Below are 18,657 nucleotides of genomic sequence, written 5' to 3' on the forward strand. Positions count from 1 at the left end.
CAGGCTCCGTCACTCAGGCAACAAAGGCCCCTCCCGAGGTGGTAGGTGACAGGCTCTGTGTCACGTGAGGGCTTGTGTGGCAGAAACTCGCGCCCCCGCAGCGTGGAGAGCGGTCTAGAGAGGGGTGGCCGGGGCAGCATCTGAGCTGAGGACATTAGATCAGCCAGTGACCCCCGGAGGTGGCTGGTCTCTGCCGCCGCCAGGCGGGGCTGGGTGTCCGTGCTGCTCTGCTGATGCCCTGGTGGCAGTGGGGCGGGCCGGGCCGGGCCCTGATGTTGCCGGTGGGGCCAAGGCATCCTCTGTCCACTTCTGCTGTCAGCGGCTGAGGAGGGCTTGCAGCTTGCCCTCTTCTAGGTCCCAGGTTCTTAAAAGCTGTCTGTGAGGCACCAGAAACGCCCAGGACATCGGGTCTGTCACTCTCAGGCCTGCAGGAGGAGAAGGCATGTCAGGAAGCTCTTATAAGCGACTTACCCTGGGCCCCGGCTGTGCGGGATGTGCCGGAGCTGAGGGAAGGGAAGGCTCCTTTCGGAGCAGGTGCTGTCTGCTTGTCACCTGCATGAAGGGGGCAGTGGGGGTGGGGCCAGTAGGGGGTGGGGCTCCAGGAACAGTGATTCGCAGGTTGAAGGCCCCTCCTCCAGGCTGCCTGCCTTGCTTCTGCAGGGGGGAGGGGAGTGTGGTTCCTGCCTCCCTCCGCCGGTGCCCTCACCCACAGCCACTTGTCCTTCCCTCCTTCCTGCCTTCCGAGAGAATGGGGGGGGGCGGTGAGATTTTTCAGGTGGGTGGGACAAGGATCTTTGTTTCTGCTTAGAAGCAGTATTCAGAATATTTCCCATTCATAAACCCTTTGAAAACCTTGGAGGAAAAAAACCCCTCTGCCACACAGAAGTGAAGTAGGAAGCTCTGTCTAAATATATAACTCGGCCTGGTGTTTACGTAACGCTGTTCCCCGAAGGGCTCCAGGCGCAAGGCAGAGAGCAGCCCGTTCACCCCACCACCTCCCTGGCTGTCTGGATCCTTCTCCCCGGAGGCCCTGGGGGAGCCCGGGGATCATGGAGGTGACACTCGCCCACGTCCCTGAGGTCCGGGTGGGCCGGGCACCGGGAAGCGCAGAGAGGGGAGAAGCCTGGCGGTTCTGGCCCTGGCCTTCATGCAGAGAACCGTGTTCCCCGTGGGCTGAGGCTGTGGTGGGGGGGAGTCCCGCAGAGACTTGGGAAGGTGTCGTCCGATGTTGGTTTTGAGGTTTGGACTCGAGGGGCTGAGGGGGTGGATGCTGATGGTGAGGTCCACGGGAAAGGGCACTTGAGGAGTGCTGAGGGTGGGCCCAGCGGGCGCGGGCTCGGTGGCCTCCCGCATTCAGGCAGGAGCTCTTCAGAGTGTGGCAGGCTGGGTGGGCAGACGGAGGACGTCTGCAGTCGGCCCCAGGAGGGGCCGGGCTTCACCAGGCAGGCACCTGGCCCTGCATCGAGTGTGAGGACACAGGCAGCGAGCGAGTGGGCTGGGCGGGTGTCCCCGGGGGCCCCTGGGCTGGGTGGCGGCCGGCCCCCACCCAGATTTCTCACCTCTGCTCCCCCCAACCACGCTGCCTGCGCAGACCCAGCCCGTGTCCTCAACATGCCCCCCGTGATCTACGTGCCCGTGGGCATCCACGGCTACATCCGCTGCCCTGTGGACGCAGAGCCGCCGGCCACCGTGGTCAAGTGGAACAAGGACGGCCGCCCCCTGCAGGTCGAGAAGGTGCTGGAGGGACGCCCCGCCCCCCAGACTCTGGGAAAGCAAAGAGCTGCTCTGCGGGGGTCTGAGTCCGGCAGGGTCAAGGCCCTTCTCCAGGGCCCTGAGATGCCCCCGCCCTGGCCCGCCCGTGCCCTGCCCGGCCCGCCCACAGCGGGCACGCAGCCGCTCAGCGCAGGCCTGGCTGGCGGGCTGGGCCTGAGCGTCAGCCCCTGACTGCGGCTCTGCTCTGCCTTCTGTGCTCCGGCAGAACCTGGGCTGGACCTTGCTGGAGGACGGCTCCATTCGGATTGAGGAGGCCACAGAGGAGGCTCTTGGCACGTACACCTGTGTGCCTTACAACACCTTGGGGACCATGGGCCAGTCTGCTCCTGCGAGGCTTGTCCTGAAGGTGAGGCCGGGGCTGCGAGGGGCAGCTGTGGGGGCCGGTGCCTGAGATGCCCAGCGTCACGGCGGGTCCCGCTCTCCTAGGACCCCCCGTACTTTACGGTGCTACCGGGCTGGGAGTACAGGCAGGAAGCCGGCCGGGAGCTGCTCATCCCCTGCGCAGCTGCAGGGGACCCCTTCCCTGTCATCACGTGGAGAAAGGTACCTCTGAGCTCTGGGCACCCCGGGAGCAGGGGACAGGGCCTGGCCCAGCAACGGCTCTGTTCTGACGGGGCGGGGGCCAAGCAGTGAGGTGACTTCCGGAGGCCTGGGTGCCCTGAGCAGGGCAGCGGAGGGGTGCAGGCTGAGGCCTGGCACTGCCCCGTCCCTTCCCGGGCCCTGAGTGTCGGTGGCTTCCCTCCTTCCCTGCCCGACCTGGCTCCTCCCTGCCGCCCTCTCCCGCCCTCCTTCCTGCCCCCGTTTGGCCAAGGTAGGGAAGCCCAGCAGAAGCAAGCACAACGTCCTGCCCAGCGGGAGCCTCCAGTTCCGTGCGCTGAGTAAGGAGGACCACGGGGAGTGGGAGTGTGTCGCCACCAACGTGGTCACCAGCATCACTGCCAGCACCCACCTGACCGTCATCGGTACGGGGCGCAGGCGGGCGGGCTGCGGTCTGGGTGCCGGGCTGTCTGCTCCATGGGGGCCTCTCCCAGGTCTGTGCTGGGCCCCGCTACCTGGGGCTCAGGGCGTGTGTGTCCGTTTTCTCTGCCTGAGGCGTGTGCCCAGGACGTCAGCCTCTGGGGACGGACAGCCCAGCTGTCACAGCAGCCTTAGACTCAGTACCAAGTGGTGCATCGCCGCATACAGCTTCCGAGCTGGGGCTGGAGCTCCCTCGGCGCAGGCGCGTGGAGACCGAGGCTGGCCTGGGTGGGACGCCGTGCCCAGCGTCACGGCGCTGCAAATCGACAGGCGGGCCCAGGACTCAGACCCTCGCCGCAGTCGCTGGCGGTGTGCTGGGCTGCCTCTCACGCTGGGTGTGGGTCTCATGAGGCCGGGGAGCTGCTTGGGGCGGGGCCTGTGGCTTTGTCCGTGGCCACAGGAGTGTTCTGTGCTCCCCAGATGAGCGCAGGCCTCGGCCTGGGTTGACTGCCAGCTCCTGGCTTCCCTTTGGCCCTTAATGCTCCTGCCGCCTCCGGCTGGAGGGACGGGTGTCCTGCTCCAACTCTGCTACCCCGCGGGGCCAGGGCGCCGCTGCTCGGAGCACCCTGGTCCCCATCACCCCACGCGGGGCCCCGTGCTTGCCTCGCGCAGCTCCGTGGGCGCAGTTCTCCATCTGAGCGGTGTCCCCTTGGTCTCCAGGCACCAGCCCCCACGCCCCAGGCAGTGTCCGGGTCCAGGTCTCCATGACAGCTGCCAACGTGTCCTGGGAGCCGGGCTACGACGGAGGTTTTGAGCAGACATTCTCTGTTTGGTACGGACCTCTGTGAGTCGCCCCTGCACGCCTCGCTCTCTGCTCCCCTCCCCAACCCGACCCAGTCAGTCCCCGGGGAGGGGGCGGGGTGCAGGTTAGGAGAGGCGAGAGGCGGAGGCTCTTTGCCTGCCCAGCCTGGACGGTGAGGTGTGTTGACACAGTGAGACCCAGTGGAGGCTTCTGGGCGGGGGTGGGGTGGGGGTAGGCCCCTGAGGGATGGCGGGAGTGGACGGGGCAGTGCCTGAAGGGCCCCTCGCCCTGCGCCCCACCCGCCTCCGCTGACCTGCCCCCGCCAGTGTCCTCGGCTCGCTCCTCTTCTGCTTTCCTGCCCTCTCCTGATCTTCCCGGGCGCCGTGACACAGCCCAGCGGGAAGCGCAGACTCTAATTTTCATTCTGTCCCTTCCTCAGTGGCTCTAGGAGCCAGTGTGAGGTGGCACTCACTCACCTTCCCAGCTTTGTCTTCACGTGTGCACCCTCTCTCTCTGGCTGTGTGTCTGTTACTTTTGTATCTAGGTATTAATCAGTTGAGCCAGATGCAGTGATTTGAGATCTTTGTCCAGACCTTGGGGTAGGCAGGCATCTCAGCAATGCCTGAGTCAGACTGAGGACAGGAGGCGAGGGAAGGCTGGAGAGAGCCTCAGCTGAGGTTCACCCGTCCCCTTAGGGTTTCCCTGTCCCACATCCCCATCCCAAGCCAGGAACTGGCCACCTGCATCGTGGGTGACATCCTTGGGGGGGCGGGGGGTGGACCCTCACCTCAGCTCCTTTCCAGACCTGTCCTATCTGGGTGTGTATTCCAGCCAGGCCTGGGGAGGAGGAAACAGTCCAGGGGCTCCTGGGGTTCAGGGGGAGCCTGCACACACTTCTCAGTGGTGGGGGTGTCGAGAGGGACCCGGCCCATTTCCCAGACTGATCATCGAGGCATTGAGTTCTGGACACTCTCTGGACTGGGTGGTGAGCTTGGGGGGCTCGGGGTTGAAGCAGAGGACCATCCACCCCCGTCTGTTCCCCGAGGCAGGTGGCTGTGTGGCCAGGCAGGGCGCGTGGCGTGGCCGGGCTGCCCTGGGAGGTCTGGGTGCAGACTGGGTCCCTCCCGGCTGCGCGCTGCCCCGTCTGCAGCTGCTCTGCTTGCTGGCACCCTCTGCTCGCCTACTGTGGTGCCGGGGCAGAAGGGCAGTCGCAAGGCGGGAGGTCTCCTTTCCTCCTCCCTTTCTGCCCTGACGTCTGGCGCTGGCTTCTCTGTGCTGTGCTTCCCTGTCTCAGCTCCAGTTCCTGGGTGTGGGCAGCCGTGAGCCTGAAAACCCGGAGGGTCGGCGGCCACCGAGGGCTGCCTGGCCAGTCCAGTGGGACAATGTCCCCTCCCTGTGGTGGTACCACGACACTGCACTGGTGTGGGGCTTCATGGCTGGTGCGGGGTTAGGTGGGCCGCAGAGTGAGGGATGACCCTCACCCCTGGTTCCAGTGCCGCCTTCCTTAATTGCCACTTCTAGCTCGGAAGGCCTTGGGGGTCCTGGCCCCCTCCGTGGGGAAGCCTGGTCGTCCTCATCACATACCCTGGACCTCCTGAACGACTCAGGCCTGGCTGGACGGGGCGAGCCCCCAGACCACCCCAGGCCCCAGTCCTGGCCATCCCCCAGAGGCCAGGAGCGGAGGGCCCCCGGGCTCCCTGGTCCTGCCCGTGCTCATCCTCACTTCCCACGCTGGCACCTGCCTTGTCCCCAGTGTCCTCACTGCCAAGGCAGTGCCACTCTGGGCTGTGACCAAGGTGAGATTCTCCCAGAATGCAGTTGGTAACTTGACCACTGTCTCGAGCATCACTGATAACCAAGGGTCCCTTTTAGTAGAGGAGGTACCAGCTATGGCAGGTGACCCACAAGGTTGGGCACAGCCAAAGCTGGGTAGCTCAGCTGCCCTGGTCATGACCTGCTGCGGTCCTCGAACCTGGGAAGGCTGCGTTGCCCCAGCACCTCCAGGACCTGTGTGCTCTCTCGTGTCTCCAGTGTGACCCCCCCGCCCCCTTGTCCCTGGTCCTCTCTTGGGCAGGATGAAGCGGGCGCAGTTTGGGCCCCATGACTGGCTGTCGCTGCCTGTGCCTCTGGGACCCAGCTGGCTACTTGTGGATGCCCTGGAGCCCGAGACCGCGTACCAGTTCAGCGTCCTGGCCCAGAACAAGCTGGGAGCGAGCGCCTTCAGTGAGGTGGTCACTGTGAACACTCTAGGTGAGGCCGGGTGGCGACGTTCCTGCGGGAGCCGGGAAAGGTGGTCACGGGGCTGCCGGCGTTTCCTGCCCACTGTATGCAGGCGCCTTGCTAAGTTCCTCACACGGCTGACCCTGGCCTCCCAGTGAGGATCCGTCCTTCTGTTCCACGGGGTTTGCGGACCAGAGTGCCCAGGCCCACCTTAGAGCGCTTTGGGCCCGATCCCTGCGGTGTCCCCACATGGACAGAAGAGCTCGAGGTTCCTCCCTCCCGGTTGGCCATGTGCTAGCATTTTCCTTGGCTTCACAGGGGCCTGGGGACCCTTCCTCCTCCTCCTGTGCACCTGCTGATCCCTACCTCTGGCCTTGGCCTCACTTGGTGGCAGGCGTGGGGCCGAGTCTTCCTTCCGGACACCGGCCGCTCACTCCCTCCGCCTGTCTGTGGTGGTTTGTCCCCTTCCAGTGGCCAGAGGGGGCAGCTGTGAAAGGCGGCCCCAGGCCAGCCTCGACCCGACCCTTTAGTGCCACCAGGGGGCAGCGGTAACCATGCCACTCACCCCAGCACAGAGCTCCCTGCACAGGGCCCAAGAGGAACTGAGGAGACAGCAGTGTGCTGTGGGAAGGTGTTCCTACCTCCTTGGAAGAGAACTAAAAATATGTTTTGTAGTATCTTTTTAAAGACACTGTGTTACTAAAAAGATAATTACATTTTCTTCCTCCTCCTTCCCAGTGATTCCCATTCGTTTTCCATTTGAGGGACTCAATTCATAGGATCAGAAAGCTCTGGGCCCACTTGCTCTGCCTCCGGCCCTTGGGTCAGGAGGGCTCTTTATGCGACACTTGTCCCTGAAATGACTGTGCACTGGAGCAAGGGGACATGGCCATCGCCCTGGGGACACCTGCTGGGTTGGAGGGCAGCGTGAGGGGAGGTGTGCAGCGGCCTCAGTCTCCCTCGCTGTTGTCCCCCCTCCCCCTGCTGCAGCATTCCCTGTCACAACTCCAGAACCCCTGGTGCTGGTTACCCCACCGAGGTGCCTCACAGCCAACCGGACCCAGCAGGGCGTGCTCCTGTCTTGGCTCCCCCCTGCCAATCACAGCTTTCCCATCGACCGCTACATCATGGAGTTCCGTGTGGGAGAGCGCTGGGAGACGCTGGAGGACGCCATCCCCGGCACCGACGGCGACTTCTTCGCCAGGGACCTGTCACAGGTGAGGTGCCTGGCTTTCCCTTGCTGCTCTTCTTGGTTCTGGAGGGGATGTGAGTCTAGAGTCACTGGAAGCTCTGAGTGACCCGGCTCAGGTGTGTGAGGTCAGGCCGTGCACTGTGCCACACATCCACTCCTGTTCTCCCAGATCCACTGCCAAGGTCAGGACCCTCAGATCCCGGCAGCCTCGGCCCCACCGATGCAGGGCCAGCTCTGGCCTTGGGGGGATTCCGGCTGCCGACACAAGCCAGGGACGCCGGGTGCGCGATTAGCCTAGCTGGGTCACCAGACGCTGGCCTCAGCCACCTGCTGGAGTCTGACGGGGGCGGGGCAGAGAGCGTCCCAGAAGGATTGACCTGTGCCTTTGCCCAGGGAGGGGCTCCTCCTTTACCAGTTCTGAGCGCCTGGAGGAGAGCACGTTGTCTTTTCCCCAGCTGACCACCCTTCAGCCTTGCCATCCCTCCAGCAGCTCATGTCACGGATGCCAACAGTCTCGCCCGGCTTCCTTCCCTGGATGCCCTAGAGCTGGGACTGGCTCACGGCGGCTCCTGAGAGCCGGTGTGTGCGTTTCTTCTCAGCTCTGCTTTCTGTGACCCCATGTGCGTAGCCTGAAATCAGCCATGGTAATTGGCAAACGCTCCAAGCCAGGACTCTGTAAAACCAGAGCCCTGGTTGTTAAACACTCGGGGCACAGCACGGCTGCGGGTGTCCAATTCCGTGTGGGATGCCTGCGGAGGTGGGAGGGGGGTGTTGTGGTGGGCTGGTGTCTGTCTCGGGCCCCCTGGCTGACGGGGTGCTGTCCTTGGGGCCGCAGGACACGTGGTACGAGTTCCGCGTCCTGGCTGTCATGCAGGATCTGGTCAGCGAGCCCAGCAACATCGCCGGCGTCTCTAGCACAGGTACCCTGGGGTGGGCTCCTCCTGCGGCTAGAGCCGTGCATGGGAAGAGGCTGAGCTGGAAGGAGAGAGCACGTCCTAGCCTTCTTAAGCCCGTCAGATCCGTGCTCTGCTCCACGGTGGGCAGGCTTTCTCCACCTGTTCCTGTCGGGACCTCAGAGAGAGACCCGGCTGAGCTTCCCCTTGGAGTAGTCAGAGAACTGAAGTCTTTTTGCTGCAAAGTCTGTTCCTCCACCGCCATCCTCTGTTGTCGGGCGGGCTGGGGGAGGGGTGGATTGGAGCAAAGGGCCGGTAAGCAGGTCAGCGAGTCCTTACTGACGCCTCCTGTAAGACAGTGTCGTAACTATGGAGGTTTCCTTTGGAAAATTGCTGTTTGGTGTTTTCCTCCACTCCCTCCTCTCACTAGATCTTTTTAGGCTAAATAAAGCCGGCTCCCTAGCATTTTCTCCCCTTCTCTCTCTTCTCTTGGCGCTGGTCCCATTTCTACACGTCTTTCTCCAGCTCCAGCCCCTGATGGGTCCCTCCCTCAGACGTGGTTCCCTCGGTTTGGGAAGAGGCTCTTAGTGAGTCAGCAGCGTCATGTTTCCTTAGGCGCTGCTCGCACAGAGACCCCCCGGGGCCGATTGGCAAGAGCTTGGCCAAGCAGCTGTGTGTGGGGCTCGCGGAGATACTAGGCAGCGGAGCCGGGTGGGCAGATGGGGAGGGCAGGCGAGAGAGCACGGGGGGGAGCGCAGTGTGACTTCTGTCTCGGGTATTAGGCACCGTGGGGCTGGTTTATTTTTTCTACACAAAGTACTTGCTGTAGGCAGCAGAACCGAGCATGCTTCCATCCTGGCTTCCCTCCAGGGAGGAGAGCTGCAGCCAAGGCCAGAACGGAGGACCAGAGCATTCTGTGGGCACCTCTTGTGAACTGCTCTGCCTTCAGCAGCTTTATGTCTGGTCTTTGAAAGGAAACATCCGTAGTCGGAAGACTCCTCGTGGTGAACGGGGATGCAGCTACCTTAGCATTCCCTGTCTTTGAGTCTCCCGTTTCCAAAGGCTGAGCATGTGTTTTCTGCTCAACCAGTCAGCACGACGTGGATCATTTTAACCCACTGTTACCATTGACGTGGTGATGGATTCTGGCCAAATCTATCAGAACTTGTAGGCTTCCCCTCTGATGAACCTGAAGAGAGGCGCTTGCTAACACACTGTCTTAGTTGGGCCAGTTCAGCCTGGCTCTGTCACTCATGAGCCCCGCAGACTTGGCACACGGCAAGGCTCGCTCCTGCCTGGAGAACACAGACACTGTTTGACGCACCTGCCAGCTCCAGCACTGTTCCCGGGTGGCCGGGACATGCCAGTCTCCCCTGCAGAAGCCCCTGCCATAGTGTGATGACTTAGGATGGGCCTGGATTCTGAAGCAGGAACCCCTCCCCTGCAGAGTTTCCCTTCGGGGTCCTTGCTCTGTAGAGAGTGCAGGTGGGGGTCGGAATGGCCATGTGGACACTTAGGCTCTGACGGGCAGTGTCCACTCAGCAAGTTATGATGTTTTCATGGGGAGAGTGTGCTGGCTGGTTATGGGCAGACGGCACCAGATGAGCACAGATCGTCCCCGGAGCCATCGGCCCACAGGGATGAGGCACAGGTGGCGTTTCTTCCTCATGAGCCAGGCAGCGATGCCTTGGCTCCCGGGAGCCCCTCTTCTTCCTCTCCCTGCCATTCACACTTCTTCAGTGACAGGGCCTGAGCCTTCCAGATGCTGCCGCCTGGGGTGGGGTCAGCACAGGTGGGGTGGGGGTGGGGAGGGAGGGAGGAGCTCACTAATGCTCCCCCAACCCCGCCCAGACATCTTCCCACAGCCGGACCTCACCGAAGACGGGCTGGCTCGGCCAGTGTTGGCCGGAATCGTGGCCACCATCTGCTTCCTGGCCGCGGCCATCCTGTTCAGCACCCTGGCCGCGTGCTTTGTCAACAAGCAGCGCAAGCGGAAGCTCAAGCGCAAGAAAGGTGGGTGTCCGGCCGGCCCCCACCCCATGCAGCCCATCCCTTCCAGTGCCCCCACCCTGCACAGCCCGCCCCCTCCTCTCACCCGCCCCCACCAGTTTCAGACAATCTCCATCTGGAGAAATGCCCATTTTCCTCAGGGTCCCCTTGAAAATAGGGACACGGGGACCCTGTGAGCAGAGCTGCCAGTGGGACTTGCTTTGAAAGTGGAAGGAAGGGTGGTGGGGAGCCTGGAGGGACGGGACGGAGGGTGCAGGCGGCCCGCTGCGGGCACAGGGCCCTGCCCCCAGACGTGCTCACACCGAGGGGGCTGCTTCCCTCGCGGCTGTGCCCCCGGCCCTGCTGACCCCGGGTGGCTGTGTCTTCGCGGCCTCAGCAGGCTCCCTCTGCTCCCTTCTCCAGACCCTCCGCTCTCCATCACGCACTGCAGGAAGAGCCTGGAGTCTCCGTAAGTGGCCCCGACCGGGAGGACAGGGCTGCTGTCCGGGGTGCATGGGTGGTGGTGGGAGGCCTCGCTCGGCCTCGTGCCGTGTTTCTGAGCTGTTTCCTCTTAACTCGTGTGCATGGTGGTCTTACGTTGTCCACACAGTGGAGGCAGCCGCAGGGCGGACGATCCAAAAGAGTGGATGAACGTCTCTTTAGCGTTGGGATGTATTTCGGTGACGCTTCCATCCTAACAGATTTGACGGAATGTATTTTGCTTAAGTTAATATTAAAACAAGCTTGCATTTATTGGGCAACCTGGGACTGAGGCTGCAGGTGTGACTAGAGGGAGGTGGCAAATGGTACAGCCGGCAGAACCAGTGGAGAGAAATGGGCGTCCATTCAGAAAAAGGGCAGCGTCCAGACAGTGGAAAGTGGGCCAGAGCATTTCTCCAGAGCCCTGTGGCCCCTGTGCCCCTCCTCTGCTGCCCTCCTCGTGCTTGTGGGGCTGTCCGAAGGGGTACAGAAAGAAGCAGTGCCCCGTGTCCCCCTCATGCCCCTGCTCTCTTCCTGTCCCCCAGCTTGTCCTCCGGCAAGGTCAGCCCCGAGAGCACCCGCACACTCCGGGCCCCGTCCGAGTCCTCCGATGACCAGGGCCAGCCGGCGGCCAAGAGGATGCTCAGCCCCGCGCGTGAAAAGGAGCTGTCCTTGTACAAGAAAACAAAGAGGGCCATTGGCAGCAGGAAGTACAGTGTGGCCAAGGCTGAGGCCGAGGCCGAGGCCACCACGCCCATCGAGCTCATCAGCAGGGGCCCTGACGGCCGCTTTGTGATGGACCCCTCGGAGATGGAGCCCTCCGCCAAGACCCGGCGCATCGAGGGCTTCCCCTTTGCGGAGGAGACCGACATGTACCCCGAGTTCCGCCAGTCGGATGAGGAGAACGATGACCCGCTGGTGCCTGCCTCTGTGGCCGCCCTCAAGTCCCAGCTGACCCCCCTGTCGTCCAGCCAGGAATCCTACCTGCCACCACCAGCATACAGCCCTCGGTTCCAGCCTCGTGGCCTGGAGGGCCCTGGTGGCCTGGAGGGCCGGCTGCAGGCCACCGGCCAAGCCAGGCCGCCCGCCCCGCGGCCCTTCCACCACGGCCAGTATTATGGGTACCTCAGCAGCAGCAGCCCTGGGGAGGTGGAGCCGCCCCCCTTCTACATGCCAGAGGTGGGCAGCCCCCTGAGCTCCGTCATGTCCTCCCCGCCCCTGCACGCCGAGGGGCCTTTTGGCCACCCCACCATCCCTGAGGAGAACGGGGAGAACGCTTCCAACAGCACGCTGCCCTTGACTCAGACGCCCACGGGCGGGCGCTCCCCGGAGCCCTGGGGCCGGCCGGAGTTCCCCTTCGGGGGCCTGGAGACCCCGGCCATGATGTTTCCCCACCAGCTGCACCCCTGCGACGTGCCTGAGGGTCTGCAGCCCGCGGCCGGCCTCCCCCGAGGACTGCCGCCTGCCCCGCTGCAGGTGCCCGCAGCCTACCCCGGCATCCTGTCTTTGGAGGCGCCCAAGGGCTGGGCTGGCAAGTCACCTGGCAGAGGCCCCGCCCCAGTGCCCCCCGCCGCCAAGTGGCAGGACAGGCCTGTGCAGCCTCTGGTGAGCCAAGGTCAGCTGAGACATACCAGCCAAGGCATGGGCATACCCGTGTTGCCTTACCCCGAGCCGGCTGAGCCGGGGGCACACGGCGGCCCCAGCACGCTGGGCCTGGACACTCGGTGGTACGAACCCCAGCCCCGGCCTCGGCCCAGCCCCCGGCAGGCCAGGCGCGCCGAGCCCAGTTTACATCAAGTGGTGCTACAGCCCTCCCGGCTCTCGCCTCTGACCCAAAGCCCCCTCAGCTCCCGCACCGGCTCCCCCGAGCTGGCCGCCCGGGCCCGGCCTCGCCCCGGCCTCCTGCAGCAGGCCGAGATGTCGGAGATCACCCTTCAGCCACCGGCTGCCGTCAGCTTCTCTCGCAAGTCCACGCCGTCCACGGGCTCCCCATCTCAGAGCAGCCGCAGTGGCAGCCCCAGCTACCGGCCCACCATGGGCTTCACCACTCTGGCCACGGGCTACCCCTCCCCTCCGCCGGGCCCTGCAGGGCCCACGGACAACCTGGATGTATTTGGACAGACGCCTCCCCCTCGAAGGATAGGGGAGGAGCTGCTCAGACCGGAGCCCCCCCCGCCACCGTTAACTACTTCAGGGTGAGTGTGAGCTGGCCTCTCCTGCCCACCTCCACCTGGTCATCTTCCTCCGCCTTCCTCCCCTGCCCTCACCCCTTCCACCCACCTGAATGACAGGGCTGGTTCCGACATGCTGCAGCACCCCTTCGGGAGGAGAGCGCTGGTCTTGGCATTGGCAGGGTGTGTTCACAGGCTGGGGGTGGGGCTTACCTGCCCAGGTACCCTGCCAGGGGCATGAGGGGTCTTCTCCACCTGGCCCAGAGCTCTCAGGAGGCCCCCACGGTGCCTGGGGGAGAGGACACACACAGACAAGGGGCAGGCTGCAGTGTGACCAAGTGAGTGGTCATCCGGTGCATCTTGCAGTGGAGAGCCCATGTCCCTGGGACCCTGGTTTTGGGTGGTTCCAGGCTTTGCCCAGAGACCTAGAACCCAGCTTCCTTTTCTTTCCTGGACCCTCCTCTTTGCAAGCAGGACCCTGGAGCCTGACTTCCCCAGACCACCAGGCTCCTGTTCCCAGCCTCCTGCCCTTAGCAGCCTAGTGTGTGCTGGGCCCCCCACAGCCTCTCCAGGGGCCGCGTCCTGGAGGCTGGGTGCAAAATCTCAGGCCTGTGAAAAGGGCCTGAGCCATATACCCCATCCCAACCTGTGTGCCTCGCAGGAAGCTGCAGACAGACAGACAGACAGACAAGTCCCTGCAATCAGCCGGCCTGAGCGAGCCCTCTGTAAACTGTAGCAGCTGGTGTTCCAGGTACCAATCAGCCTGGACGCCTGCCTGTGCCTTCTCTCTGGTTTTTCTCCCACCCTCCTCATCTCTCCTCCCCACTCCTCCTCCCCTTCCTTCCTCAGTCTGCCCTTCTCCGTCTGTCTTTCTTCCTTCGCCATCTTCTTTGGGTTGGCCTGACTTGCTTGGAAGAGCCTGCCCCCCCGCCTTCTCTGGTTCCGTCCTTTGGTCTCTCTTCTGGATGTGGCCGCCTGTGCAGGGAAGCAGAGTCCAGAGGAGGCTGGCCTGGTGGTAGGCAGACGGGAGGTGGCTGAGAGGAGGGAGCCCAGCGCCCTTCCCCTGTCCCCTTCACCCCCGCCCTCTCTGGTACCTGGAAGCAGAAGCCTCACCTCCCACCCCCACCGGCTCAGGTGGGGATGAGGCCGGGCAGTGGAGTTGCGCTCTGGCCGGGGCCGCGCGCTGTCTGAGCAGGAGATGCTGGGGGCCGCAGCCCTGTCGTCTGTGCTTTGTGCAGCCCTCATCTGCTCCGTCCCATCGTGCGTCTGGTGCTCTGTCTCTCTCTCCTGCCCCCACCCCATTCTCTGGCCTCGCTTGTCGGCTCTCTGGTCCCTGTCTCCTCCCCTCCCCTCTGGGTGTGCGTGGGTGGTTCCCCCGCGCCTGTGTTGGTAACTGCTTTGTTTCTGATTGATCTCAGCTATCTGGGCAGTGTTGTCGAGACAAGCCTCTCTTCAGCTCAATAGGTAAGGGAGCTCCGGCTGGGCGGGCGGGGGGTGGACAGGCGGACGGGCTTCGGCAGGGCCATCGCTTCCTCGACAGGGGAATCCAGACCACAGCCCCTCGCCCCTCTGTGGGGCGGCCGCGCTGACTCTCCGTGGCTTCTGGGTTCCCCACCTCATGCTGCTGCCTCAGCCCCAGGCCCTGCTCGGCACCGCCCGGCTGCAGCTTCTGGCCCTCCCCGAGCCTCCCTGTGGTGCTCCATTCAGACACCTCGCCACCCTGCTGCCCAGAGCTCCCCTCAGGAGCCCGCGGGCCTGCATGCACCCCGAGGGACCTAGAATGCCTACGGCCGCTTTGCACCTCGCACCTGGGAAACCTGTCGGGGCCACACGCTGTCCAGGAAACCCCTCTGGCCTGTTTTCCCAGCAGCCTCATAGAGACCCTTGCCCCCTCACCCCAGGAAGCACATCCTCCCTGGGGGCTGTCCCTTTCTGTCCTCCCGGCACCTTGCTGATACTCTGTCCTCTCAGGAGCCCGACTGGGGCTGCGGCCAGGCCCCTTCCCCTCCTGCCGGCCTTCCTCAGGACCAGTGGTGGGGGGCAGGGCAAGGTCAGCGGTCACGAGACTGGGCGAGGGCCTCACCTGCAGGCCGTGCGGGGGCCATGGCTCTGGGCAAGGGGTCCTGGAGGCACTCTACTGGAGGAGAGGACAGCCTGGGGCAAGAGGAAGTTGCGCTGGCCAGAGGCTGAGCCAGCACTGCTTTCCTTCCTCCTCTTTCCGCCTGGCGACTCCTCTTCCAGGCAGAGGTCTCAGGCCTGACTCTAGAGGGGCCCCAGGTCTCCTAGAGAGGCTTCCGAGGCTTGCTCACTCTCGTGGTAGCTAAGATGCTGCTTTTTGCCACGGACGCCATTCCCGTGCTTCTGGGAACGTGCAGATGCAGGCACTGGGCACCCGGCAGGGCAGGGCCTCTGGGTGCTCTGGCTTCCCAGGTTGAAGCCTCTGCTTCACTTCCCCACCTGGAGACATCGGGAGCTGACTGTCCTAGTTCAGGACTGCCAGTCTCCTTTGGTCATTACAATGGCCTCCCATAAACATTTCTTCATGGTCAGCAGTTGTAAGAGTGTCCGTAGGCAAGAGGCCCTCAGGACTGTGAGGCGGGCTGGGTGCCACGCTGCGGCCCAGAGACCAGCGTGGTGACAAGTGCACCTGCTCTCGGGGCCTCTGACGGCCTGCTGGGTGACAGTGACTGGACTGCCCGCCACCTTCTGCCTCCTCCCTGCCTGCCAGTTGTGACCCCTCTGCCGCCCCTGGAGGAGCGGTGGCTTCAGGGCCAGCTCTCATTCCACTCCCGACAAGTGCCTGGGCCCCGTTCTCATTTGTGACCCCTCCCCAGTGTCCCCACCCCCAGACCTTGGGGCTGAGCGTCCTCTCACTGCTGTGGCAAACGAGAAACCAGGGGTGCGGGGCAGGAGCACTGTTTCCGCCCGCCTGGCCAGCACCCACCTCGGGACTCAGTCCTCCACAGCCCAAGGGTCGGCCTCGCCGTGCTGCCTGGAGAGAGCTCTGAGCGGGGCTGCGGGGCCCTGGGCCGGGCTCCTGCTCAGATGCTGCCCTTGAGCTGCGCATCTGCACGTGTCCCACTCCGTCTTGTTGAGAAGGTGTGACTCGTCCTGTCCACGTCTGTTCTTGCTCTGTTCCTGTTTCCTCGCTTTCTCCTGTCCCTTGCCCCCACCTGTAGCCGCCTCTCCTCCCGTGCCCTCTTCCAGCCCCGCCCAGAGCGCAGCTGAGAGCCAGCGGCACAGCGTCCTCGTTTCCTGTCTGGTGCCCTGTCCTTGCATCCCCTCTGCTCCTTCATACTGACCCGGGCCTCTGTGATGGGGAGTGTGCTGGGGCCCCTTTTCTCGGAAACCATGCGGAGGCGGTCCTGCTGGTAAAAGCCTCTCCCGAGCCCTGAGGCCACTTGGTCTGTGGGCTGCCCGCCAGAGAGGGGCCTCTTGTGGGCATGGCTGGTGGGCGCTGAGCTCCCGGCGCCAGGCTGTCTGTTGTGGTAGAGAAGGGATTCACCACGTCCTGCCACTCCTTGTACGCAAGGGTCTCCTAGGCCTTGGCGCCCGGCCTGTAGGCAGACGGGCATCATCTGCGCTCAGGAGATGCGGAGAGATGCAAGGTGCTTCAGCCGCTGCGCAGCCCACTGGCTGGGGCCCAGTGGCAGCTCCTAGGGCAGAAGAGCAGGTGACGTCCGGAGGGTTCTGACGGTCCTGTCCTGTGGTTCGCCTCCTTTCTGAACCTGGCTGTGTCTTTCCTCCCCTACTCTGAGTGAGCACAGAGATGCACAGCTGAGGCCTCTGGGGCTAAATGGTTGTGATTTGGATTTTGTATGAATTTTATGACAAATGAGAGAAAAAGAGCGTGAAGGTAGATTCCAGGCCGGTTTTGGTAGGTCTGAGCCACAGGGAAACACCCGTGGGACAGAGCGCTGGGGCTCACAGGGAACAACACACGGAGGGTCTGCTGGCCTGTAAGGCCTTCGCCTTTCAGCAACCCTGGCGCTTTCTGGGGGAAGGCAGCCCGAGTTTGCTGAGTTCCTGTGCGTTTTGGAAGAACTGAGGCTAACTGGAAAGAACGGGCCTCAGCGCCCTGGAGGCCCAGGTTGGTTCCGTCCCTGTAGGGCAGCCGGCTGGGCAGCTGGGCTACCTGCCCCGTCGTCCCAGGGACAGGCTGGAGCTGCTCTCCCAGGCTCCCGCTGTCCGGGAGTCAGCACCAGACGCTCATGGCCTGAAGAGCACCCCGGCTGGGCTTGGCCTTGACAGGGGACATGGCCCCCTGCTCAGGGAAGGGAGGCGCTTTGATTCCAGTCTGCTGGACGTTTTCAGGTGGCTTTTCTGCATCATTAGCTGAAAATGAAGAGCCGTTCTGCCCCCTTCCCCCACCTCGCGTCCTTCCAGGCCCTCGCTTTTCTCTCTCTCCCCGTCCTGGGACAGTGTCCCGTGCCTTCAGGAGCCTTCCTCCATCACGTGTGTCTGAGCACGGAGCCAGAAGGGAAGCAGGGACAGCAGGTGTCCTGGAAGGGCTGGTCTTGGCTGTCTGCCCAGGGGAACTGGCTCACCCGCCTCGGGGTGAGGGATGCGCGTTGCCGTTCGGGGATCGCTGCCTGCGGACGTGACTTCAGCCAGCATTACCCTCCTGTCCGCCCCCCGGCTCTGCCTCCGCGCAGTCGGTGACTGAGGCAGCGAGCGCGTCCAGGGCAGGTTGATGGCTCAGGTGAACGTGGAAGCCGCGTTCTCCCTCCACGTGGTGTCCGTGCCTGTTCTCATTAGGAAGAAGCTGGACAAGTTTACCTAATGTTGCGGATTGTGGCTCTCGTGGGAACTGGGTTACTAGACAAACTGCCTACCCTCTCTAACTTCAGTTTCTCCATCTGGGAAAGGGGGGTCACTGTAGTACTTACCTCTTAGGGTTGTTGTAAAGATTAAAGAAAACTATCGCAGGGAACACAGGTCAGCGCCTGGCACGGCGGGTGGGAAATAACTGCTTCCTGGTGAGAACGACCACAGCAGTGTCGTGTCGGCCGTAGGAACAACCTCGTCCCCGAGGTCTCAGCTGGCCTGGGGTCCCGGGGGACTGGGAGGCACCCAGTACCAGACTCTCGTGTCCTGTGCTGTTAACGTGCTGGTGCCTGAGCCCCCCTGCCTGTCTCAGGCCCCCTCAGATCGCACATCGCTCGACATCTCTCAGGTGTACTGTCTTCCGGAAGAGGCTGGCCAGGACCGGAGGCAGACGGACTGAGCCCCGGGTTCGTTCTGACTTCCCCTTTAGGCAGCATGGAGGAGCCCGAGCCCAGGATGAGAGGGGGCGAGCACGCTGCAGCAGCACTGGGAGGTCGTGCTCCCTGGCGCCCCAGCCGCCTCTGTCCTGTGTCTGCCTCCCAGGCTTCCCTCCAGCCACCGCTGGGCGGGATCTGTGTGGGCAGACTGCGGAGTCCGTGAGAGCAGAGTAGGGGGCTGGCACTGGGGTCTCTGAGGGTGGAAGGCCTGACGTCCAGTGGTGAGCCGGGCCACTTCTGAGACTGGGCACGTCGGTGGGCCCCTAGCTCTGTGGTGTCAGGGCTGTGGAGAGCCGAGACGTCTCTGACCTGAACTGGGGAGGAGCTTCTCGGGACCTTACGGGCTCATGGGCGATGGAACGATGACACCCCTCGTAGGAGACAGCGGCTGCTTGACTGTCAGCTAACGTAGGAAAGCCCCAGGACCAGAGGCTCACCTGCAGTTAGTCCGTGCCTCTTCCTTCCTCGTCACCCAGAGGTGCCTGACACTGGGGAGATGTGGCTGTAGTTTACCTCAGACTGCTTGCTCCCCTGGCAGGTCTGGCTGTCCTGCTCCTTTACTCAGGAGTCGCCCAAACTGACTGTGCTGGAGATGGAAGAGGGCGACAGGGGCTGAGGAAGAGGGACTCGCCCTGGCCAGCGCGGTCCTGCAGTGTCCCTGCTTCTCCGATGGCGTGCTAACGGCAGCACTGCGGGAAGGAGTGGCTCTTCTCTCTTTCCCTTTATTCCTCAGGCTCCAAGTCTGGCTTACTTTGAGAAGAAAAGCATTGATAACAGGTCTTCTAGATTTCTTCTTTTATGACTCTTGAAAAACCCTCTCCAGTAAGCACAGATCGGCACAGATGCCCACCCTCCCAGCTCTTGGGTCCCTGTCACGTGGGCTGCACAGGGCCCAGTTACGTTGTCGCCCTTGTCC

At 63.5% G+C, this 18,657-nt stretch overlaps 1 protein-coding gene and 1 long non-coding RNA gene across 3 annotated transcripts in view; one reads left to right on the plus strand and one right to left on the minus strand.

The window, feature by feature from the left end:
* The window catches only part of IGSF9B (immunoglobulin superfamily member 9B), a 40,784-nt gene that overhangs the window by 18,201 nt on the left and 3,926 nt on the right, over positions 1–18,657 (plus strand). Inside the window, exons 8-18 of the mRNA XM_072953749.1 lie at positions 1,592–1,734; positions 1,979–2,119; positions 2,200–2,316; positions 2,585–2,735; positions 3,451–3,574; positions 5,607–5,782; positions 6,743–6,969; positions 7,780–7,864; positions 9,689–9,850; positions 10,250–10,295; positions 10,852–12,501. Of these exons, the coding sequence (XP_072809850.1) occupies positions 1,592–1,734; positions 1,979–2,119; positions 2,200–2,316; positions 2,585–2,735; positions 3,451–3,574; positions 5,607–5,782; positions 6,743–6,969; positions 7,780–7,864; positions 9,689–9,850; positions 10,250–10,295; positions 10,852–12,501 (3,022 nt within the window). The remainder of the gene's footprint in view (positions 1–1,591; positions 1,735–1,978; positions 2,120–2,199; positions 2,317–2,584; positions 2,736–3,450; positions 3,575–5,606; positions 5,783–6,742; positions 6,970–7,779; positions 7,865–9,688; positions 9,851–10,249; positions 10,296–10,851; positions 12,502–18,657) is intronic.
* On the minus strand, positions 10,568–17,662 carry LOC140691063 (uncharacterized). Of its 2 annotated transcripts, none has more exons than XR_012066511.1 (3): positions 17,367–17,662; positions 12,587–12,766; positions 10,568–10,977 (listed from the first exon to the last, which is right to left on the minus strand). It is a non-coding gene; the product is annotated as an uncharacterized lncRNA (long non-coding RNA). The 2 variants fall into 2 exon arrangements; XR_012066510.1 differs by lacking the exon at positions 17,367–17,662 and adding an exon at positions 13,572–13,960.

The sequence above is a fragment of the Vicugna pacos genome, chromosome 33 (genome assembly GCF_048564905.1).
Source record: "Vicugna pacos chromosome 33, VicPac4, whole genome shotgun sequence".
Taxonomy (NCBI): domain Eukaryota; kingdom Metazoa; phylum Chordata; class Mammalia; order Artiodactyla; family Camelidae; genus Vicugna; species Vicugna pacos.